The following is an 8,606-nucleotide window of genomic DNA, read 5'->3' on the forward strand; positions in this document are numbered from 1 at the left end:
TCTTCAGCTCTCGCATGCTTTGCAGAACTGTGGCTGGGTAAAGTCGACGCGAATCACACTTTCTTTGTTAACATTTCTGAGGTTATGGGACCGGTATTGACTTTTAAAACAAAGTAAATACAAAATGGGAAAGAAGAAAAGCGGCGCCGGTGGAAGTACGGGCTTAGGCAGGGCCTTGATCAAAGAGAGACAGCTTGCAGGTCGGAGCCACAAGAAAACTGGGTCCTGGGTAGGCGGTTTCATAATATTTATTTATTTATTTATTTATTTATTGTTTGTTTGTTTTATTATTTTATTTATTCTTTTATTTATTTATTTATTTATTGATTGATTGATTGATTGATTTATCATGGCTGCTCTCTTTTTTAAAGTGTTGCCTGGCTAGTTACACTGTCTTAAAACAAGTCGCTGTCAGAGTCCCGTAGAGCAGCAAGGTATGCTTTACTGTAAAGCTGATAAAATGATGCTCCTCTGAATTCAAGTCATCGGATGAGTGAGGTCGCAGTCATACTGACAGTGCCATCGATAACAAACAGCTCGTAACAGGTATTTGTTTCCAAACAAAGCCACGTGACTATTTATTCTTAAAGCGGTCTTACGTTTCACAAACACAAATAAACACGCATCCCTTCAGTTTATTTAAGAATTGAGAAGGTTAATGGATTTTTATTTTGTATTGACAGTACAGCACCCCTGTGTTTCTCCTCACAGCTCCACACGTGTGAGCTGAACGATGGGTATGACTGGGGTCGGCTTAACCTGCAGTCTGTAACGGAACAGAATTCTCTGGATGAATTCCTGGCCACAGCTGAACTTGCAGGAACCGAGTTTGTTGCTGGTAAGAAACACTGTGTGTGTTTATGCGTGCAGTCGAGTCAGGTTTCAGAGAAGCAGTGAGCACACCTCTAAAGAGCTGTTTGTTTGTGCAGGGATAAATGTGAAATCTAAAAGGTGAAAACCCTAACTGCCTTGAATCTTCTCCAGATTGTTATCATTGACTCTGAGCTTCCTAAAGACTTTTCGAAATTGCATTTGCACATTATCTAATAATAATAAAAGATTTGTATTTACGTTCTACAAATTCTTACAATGTGCATTTATGAGGGTTTACTGTTTGTGTAAAATGAATTGCGGTGGAAAACTAATTTAGTGCCGCTTTTGTATTCAGAGAAGCTCAATATCAAGTTTGTTCCTGCGGAGGCCAGAAGCGGCCTGCTGACAGCAGAGGAGAGCCAAAGAATCAAGCAGCTTCACGAGGAGAACAAGCACTTCCTCAGAATACCCCGCAGGTAACACATGGCAGCAAGTCCTTTTAATCCATTTCAATTCATATTGGAAAAAAGCAGTTGACCCCAGCGCTGATAACAAGTGGGACTGGGTTGTGTTAGATTGTGCCTTCTGGGGTTTGCCTTGCTTAAAGGGGATGGGAGAAAAAGCAGCTGTAATAATGTTGTTCTTTCTTTTTCTTCCTTCTCTTCAGACCGCATTGGGATGAGAACACAAGCGCTGAGGTGCTCCAGCACGCAGAGAGAGACCACTTTCTGTTGTGGAGGCGACAGCTTGTACTGTGAGTACCTACACTGTATATGACCAGAGCCCGGGAATAGGAGAAAACAGGCACTCTTATGCTTCAGTTTGGAATATGCAGATATTTCAAAGACTGCGCTATTGATGAAAATCTGCTGCTGCTTCCTGGTACTTGATCACTCCAAAAGTCTAGCTACTGGGCAGTCAGACCATATAGCTGTCCTATTGCATAGCAGTCTTACCCATTTGATAGTAAAACCATGAATGGATCAAACTGCTATGCAATGAAAGTCTTATTTCCGTACCTGAACAAAGGCACCAGGGTGGAACATTTTATCCATTGTATTTGAAATGTTTGCGTGTCCTGGATTAAAAAAAAAAAGTGAAGATCCAAACAGTTCTACCCTGAATGTAATTAAGCACTGTAGAAGTAGACCACATTATCGGATGTTGTGTTTTCTTTGTTTGGTTAGACTGGAGGAGCAGCAGACGCTGATTCTAACCCCTTTTGAAAGGAATCTGGATTTCTGGAGGCAGCTCTGGAGAGTAATTGAGAGAAGGTGAGGACGGCACAAGAAAGCTTTTCTTCCTTACGTTCCTCTCCACTATCTAATTGTAAAATGGCAGCATTTTGGACTGCTTTCTGTAGACAATTTTTATAATGAGCTTAGTTAGGTGCCCCAGACCTTGTTGCCTGTTGGAATGGGTGAAACGGCTGTGCAACAGGAGTCTGATTTCCATCCCAGCAAGAAAAATGTTCCTATGGATATCGCATTATATGCTTATTCCATTGAATTATGAGCTTCATTTTCTTATTTTTTTACAGCGACGTAGTAGTTCAAATTCTCGATGCCCGAAACCCCCTGCTGTTCAGAAGTCTTGATTTGGTAAGTTGGCCAGACTGATTTTGAGATTGTTCACAATAATACAAGGCAGCTCTGTATAGAATGGCAGAGGTTACTTAAGGAGGAAACAAGTCAGCTCTTGCCTTCGTCATGCCTTTTGATGATAGAATATCTGGAATATCATTATATTGAATTGTGATCCTTTGCTCCTTCCAGGAATGTTACGTCAAAGAGGTGTCTAAAGAGAAGGAGAACATGCTGCTGCTTAACAAAGCAGACCTGCTGACACGGGAGCAGCGGCGGGTGTGGGCGAGGCACTTCGAGAAGGAGGGAGTCCGCGCCGTCTTCTGGTCAGCACTGGCTGAGGGCATGAGGCTGGATGCTGAAGAAAAGGTATGCTGCATTACTCTATGAAACAACCCACTAACAACACACACATACATACAGCTAGTAGAGCCACCTCCTAATAGAGTTGTGCTTTTTGGTGGTGTTGCCACAGGAACTGGGTTTCATAAACAAGATCTTTTTTAACGTTTCTGTAATTGTACTTTTCCAGCCAGCGTTAATTAAACTATGCTTTATGACTGCTTATTAAAACTTCTATACTAGGAGCTTGAATAGACTTAGGATCTTTTTTTTTTTTTTTTTTTTTAAACATATGAATGTAAATAGGAAATAGTCATGAGTATTTTGTTGTACTCTTGTGATCTGTTCAGGGAGAAGAGCTTGAAGGGATCACGGAAGAACAGAGTGATCACGAGGGGGAAGAAGACGAAGACGGGGATTCGGAAAATCAAAATCAAAGCAAGAAGAGCCGAGCGCGGCTCGAGAAGGCTGAGCAGTCAGGGAGTGTGGCAGCAGGTCTGGAGGGCAGCCCAGCAGCCCCTGAGGAGGACGAGGGCAGTGAAACCTTTGAGGACTGTGTGGAGGAAGGGGACTGGCAAACCTGCTCTGAAGACCAGGACTCTGACAGCACAGAGAGCATGGACGAGGCCTCCAGCGCTGCCAGACCCTGTAAGAAAGCACTGCGGAACTCCAGTCGCCTGCTACAGAAAGAAGAGTTACTGGAGATCTTTAAAGCAGTACACACAGGGACCAGGGTCAAAGAGGGCCAGATTACTGTGGGCTTGGTGAGTGTTTACTGAAATGATAAAATATACAGGGCTTGCAGTCTTGTTGTGTTGACTTGATGCTCTCCTGGCTGTCGGTGGTGGCCCAACACCATTAAATCAGAGCTTTCCTCCAGCTCTGACTTTATGGCTCACTGTATATGAAGAAATCGTATTAAGTGTACATAAAAAAATTAGTGGAAGCAATAGCTTGCAGCTGGATTTCCAGACCCCAACTAGCAATGACTGATCTTAGATTAGTACTGATTGGAGCCCGAGAAACCGACCTGCAGTATATTCCCATGTACTTTCTGCTACACTGTTGGACAACCATATAAAACATTTGATTTTTCTTTTTTATTCTGTTGTTTTGTAAAGGTGGGGTATCCCAATGTAGGGAAGAGTTCCACAATCAACACTATTCTGAGGAACAAGAAGGTTTCGGTGTCTGCAACTCCAGGGCATACAAAGCACTTTCAGGTAATCCCTGACTTTTGTGAAACTGTTTACACATTGTGCTTGCAGGTAAAAGAGTTACTTGTGCTTTCTGTGGTCATCTTTTTACAGAAGCCCAAAGAAGCATCAGCTGTGTGAACTTAAAAAAAAAAAAGTTTTATTTAATGTTGCCTATTACACCTTTTTTATAAACAAAAATAGACGCAATGCCTCTAGCATGTGTGCCAAGGGAGTAAAATATATTGAATAAATAATTCACAGGTTTTTGTCGCTTGTGTATTCTCTTCTTTCCACAAAGTAATCTGTGCTAGACTGTAAATCCACAGATTCAATATAGATTCAGCTATCAAATGGGAGCTCATTGCAGGCATCTTGCAGCCAGCTAGCAGCCCCTAAAGAAGCAGTTATAGTCAGCAAATCACAGTATTCGCTCCTCATTACCCAAAGCCGTGCCTTCCAGTTTATGGGTTTCTCAATACAGGGAAGCTCCTTGATACTTTCGGTTCCTGCCAGGATGCCAGACACATCAGAACAAGCCTCTGGAGCGAGTAACAGAACGGCTTAGATTGTGTGTTTTGTGTTTTAGACCCTGTACGTGGAGCCTGGTCTGTGTCTGTGCGATTGCCCTGGCCTGGTGATGCCCTCCTTTGTATCCACGAAAGCTGAGATGATCTGCTGCGGAATCCTGCCTATAGACCAGATGAGGGACCACGTGCCTCCCATTTCTTTGATATCCTTTCCAAAGTTGTTGTTTTTGAATTGACCATTTATAGTACAGTACAGTTTTCAGAGGTTGTTTTTACTTCTGGTTTTCCGATCATTTGTGAACACAGGTATGCCAATAAGCACCATCCCTATCGCATGTAGCAAAGTGGAAGGAAGACCAGTGACCCTTAATTTTAAAAAAGGGGTCTGTTTAAGTACTGCTGCCCTTTAACTGTTTGTCCTTTGTTTATGCAATACAAATACTTTCTTTAGGTTTAATAGGGTTATTGCAGCTGTGTTTGGGTCCTTGATGTATGTTTTTAAATGGGTTCAAAATACTGTGAAGAGTTTTAACGTCAGCCTGTTGTGGTGTGCTTGTCCATGTTGTAATTGCAGTATTACTTACTGGCCTTAATCGATCCCTTTCTCAAAGTTAAAGTACCTTCTGAGGCACGTTGAGGTTATACAGAATTATTTTGACAACGTTAACTTTTTCTTCCGAGGTTCCTTAACAGTACCACGTATGCCAGCATATTCCACGACACGTTCTAGAGGCCACCTACGGGATTAACATCATCAGACCACGAGAAGATGAGGATCCAGACCGCGCACCCACCGCTGAGGAGTTTCTCACAGCGTATGGGTGTAAGTTTTTATCACACTTCTCGTTATGTAGAAGGATTGCACAAGAATGCATTGTGATATTGCTGTATCACTTTTTACAGATTGTGTTAAATCCCCAGAATTTGCTGGATTTTGTAGATGAGAAGCTTCAATCCCTTCTTTTTGCTTGAGTTGAGCTTCTTAGGAGGTACACCTTGCCTTGTGATTGACCCGGCAAGATCACAAAACAAAGTCGGCCTCTTTAAAACTATTAGTAGGTTTTCCACACTGATGGCCAAGACAACCCTGAAGCAGAATAAATCCACTCTGCTAATATGCCACTCATCCCAGAGCCAGGCTGGAATCTAACCTCCTTTGTTTGTATTGAGCCACCAGAGTAGCCCCTATGTGACTCGCATGATTTGAATGTTTGTAGGGTCTGATCGACAGAATTGAGATGCCAGAGAAAGAGAGAGCTCTATCCACAGCATTTACACTTTGTTTCAAATTGTTTCTTCATTTTAGATATGAGAGGGTTCATGACTGCTCATGGGCAGCCTGACCAGCCCAGATCGGCCCGCTACATCCTGAAGGATTATGTTAACGTGAGTCTGTTTCGATGTTTTGTAGAATCTCGTATCGGGTGCTGCTTCACCCACCCTACCTTTTTTTATTTTAAATATACAGAATAATATTCAGGTACTATATAGTATACTTATGTTTCTGATAGAGGGCGGGGTAAGATGATCTGGAACAAGCACCTCCATGTTTTGAGATGTGAGATATCCATATAGTCCTGCACAGAAAACCTGGCCATATAAATCTATTCAAAACATAAGTATTTTGTTATAATTTTTTTTTTCCTTCTAATTATTAGGGGAAGCTTTTATACTGTCATCCTCCACCCTACATAAAAGCCAGCGATTTTCAACCCCAGCACGACAAGAAACTAAACAATGAAGAGGAGCAAGGAGCCACAAGGACTGGCAAGCCCCAGAAAGTCAAGAGAATCGAGAACACTGTGGATAAAAACTTCTTCCACCAGGCAAGTTTTTACATTCTGACAACGTGTCGTCTGTCTTTTTGACATCAGGAAGCCAGGTCTGCTGCGGTTTTCTCAGCCAGTGTGTGTGCAGTGAATATCAAAATAACAATAAAGATGGTTAGATACTGCTCTGTACTGTTTGACATTCAAGTTTTTGCAGCGTGCTTGCTTACACAAGAGGAAAGGAGAAACAGACTTAAATTTTTGTTTTTATTTAATTTATTTTTTTTTATCACTAATTAACAATTCGTGACAGGTGAAAATGAAGCTCTTCTCTTTAACACACTGTGCAAAACACAGTGATGAGAGTTTCCTGGGTGCACTCTACAATCCGCAATACAAACGTGTGTGTGCGTGTGTGTGTGTGTGTGTGTGTGTTGCTTCTTCTCTTATGCAGTGTTTGCAGCTGTCGAATTGTGGTCTGTAAAGGGATGCTAACCCCTTGCATTGTCTCTCACAGGAGAATGTCCGTGCGCTGACCAAGGGCGTTCAGTCAGTCATGGGCTACAAACCAGGAAATCTGCCAGCGGCACCCGGAGCCAGCATGGAAAGCATGGCAGGAAAGCCTTGGAAAAAACACGGCAACAGGAACAAAAAAGAGAAAGTGCGCAGGCTTAACAAACACCTGGATGCCTGACCTTTCACAGCACCTGCAATGAGACTGCATCAGAAAGACCATTACCCAGCACAGGGAAGCGGTGCTCCACAGTCTGCTAATGACAGCTCTTATGATCTGTGCATTAACATGCTTAATTGAATCTAATTATTCAGCCTACAGTTGGTTATTTTAAAACCTGCTATTTTCAATTTGAAGTAAAAAAAAAAAAAAAAAAAAAAAAAAAGTGTGAATCTTTTCTATTAAATCATGGTGTTTTACAGCATGAAGAATATATTCCAGTGTTTTGAGTTTACTCGTTCCTATACAATAACATGTATTTAATTGTTTTATCCTGTTGATTTTACAGATTAACTGTTAGATGTAGGTTTTAACAGATTTAAAGAAGAAAATAAAAAAAACAGGTACCATCCTGCAATAAGACTGGAAAAAACCAAAACTGTTGAAATTGAACTGAACCGTCAAGTCTCTGGAGTTGGGGTGTTGGAGTTGGTTAATTGTTTGACATGTATCGTGTATTCCTGCTGTATTGCTATATCCTGCACCCCTAGGTAAATACTGTACAGCAAGGCCCAGTGGCGATTGTTGAGTCCCAGTTAAATTGAGATGTCAAGTTCTGTTTTCGCAAGTGGAGGTGGGGTTAGAAAATTAATCAAGCCTCGCTGTAGCGCCTTATCGAGAAAGTTCATGAGAACTGGCTGCTGACAAGCCCTGCCCATGCTAAGAATTCTGTTAGGTCTGACAGCTTGCTGATGGCAGTAGGATTTGATAGACTGGTGTCACCCCCCAGATGAGTTCTGTGGTCAAAACAGTTGCTACTGCAATTGCATTGAATTAACCAAAAGAAAAAAAAAATGTACAGCATGTGGAACAAGGTGGAAATCATAGGCATCTAGTTCACAAGCATTTCTTTACTGAAAGAAACAGAGGCTTGAGACTAAAGATTGACCTGTAACTAATCTGTGGACAAAAATGTTTCATCCTCTGATGAATTGGTGAATTCCAAATGCAATTAAAATTATTTCTATATACTCACCTAGGTGTGTGTGCTTGTTAGAATTTTTTTTGGGGGTGGGGGGTGGGTAGCACTGGCCTGGCCGAGGGCCTGTTGTGAAGCTACTGTGATTTAAACACGGTCAAGGTGATCATATTGGACTTGAGTATTTACATGTGTCAAGAGCCTCGCTTATCTGATGGTGATAAGACTTGGTTAGGACTTTCTTCAGCACAAGTGTAGGATGTGGTGATCTGCGTTTTCGTGAGCCTGATTGTGCTGATTTTACATGGGACAGCTATGGCATGTGTGTATCTTGGGTACATTTTTTTTTTTTTTTTCTTACCGTTTGGACCAGATTTGCAAGCCGTTATGTCCTTCTTCTACACATTCCTAAAATGTCAAGCAAATAAATGACTTGATAGTCTTGTAAAAGTAAATGAAAAAAGAACAAAGAAAGAAAGATGATATCAACAAGATACCTAAAGGGATTTTGTTCTAGTCTGACAGCAGGGCTTTAGACAAAGACCCCTGATCTGTGCTCTCCTGTGTAGATGGTCTTATTTACATGCATGGATGCACAGAAATAGGTTGTATTCTCTTCTAAAACAGTTTTTGTATAGAGGCTTCTGTTCTGAGGCTTTGCTGTAAGAAGCGGTGGTGTAATACGACACGGCCTATGTTAAGAGTGTACAATGCAGGGCTT

The 8,606-nt window shown here is 41.7% G+C and overlaps 1 protein-coding gene across 1 annotated transcript; it reads left to right on the forward strand.

Moving 5' to 3' along the window:
* Positions 1-7,941, forward strand: LOC121327155 (large subunit GTPase 1 homolog). Its single transcript, XM_041271002.1, has 14 exons — positions 1-229; positions 712-838; positions 1,169-1,289; positions 1,481-1,567; positions 2,001-2,087; positions 2,354-2,414; positions 2,589-2,765; positions 3,089-3,502; positions 3,860-3,961; positions 4,524-4,667; positions 5,164-5,287; positions 5,771-5,850; positions 6,123-6,290; positions 6,751-7,941. Exons 1-14 carry the CDS (start codon positions 125-127, stop codon positions 6,925-6,927), a joined length of 1,974 nt encoding a protein of 657 aa, XP_041126936.1. The 5' UTR covers positions 1-124; the 3' UTR covers positions 6,928-7,941.
* Positions 7,942-8,606: the final 665 nt, after the last annotated feature.

This window comes from Polyodon spathula, chromosome 14 (assembly GCF_017654505.1).
Source record: "Polyodon spathula isolate WHYD16114869_AA chromosome 14, ASM1765450v1, whole genome shotgun sequence".
NCBI classification, from domain to species: Eukaryota; Metazoa; Chordata; class Actinopteri; order Acipenseriformes; family Polyodontidae; genus Polyodon; species Polyodon spathula.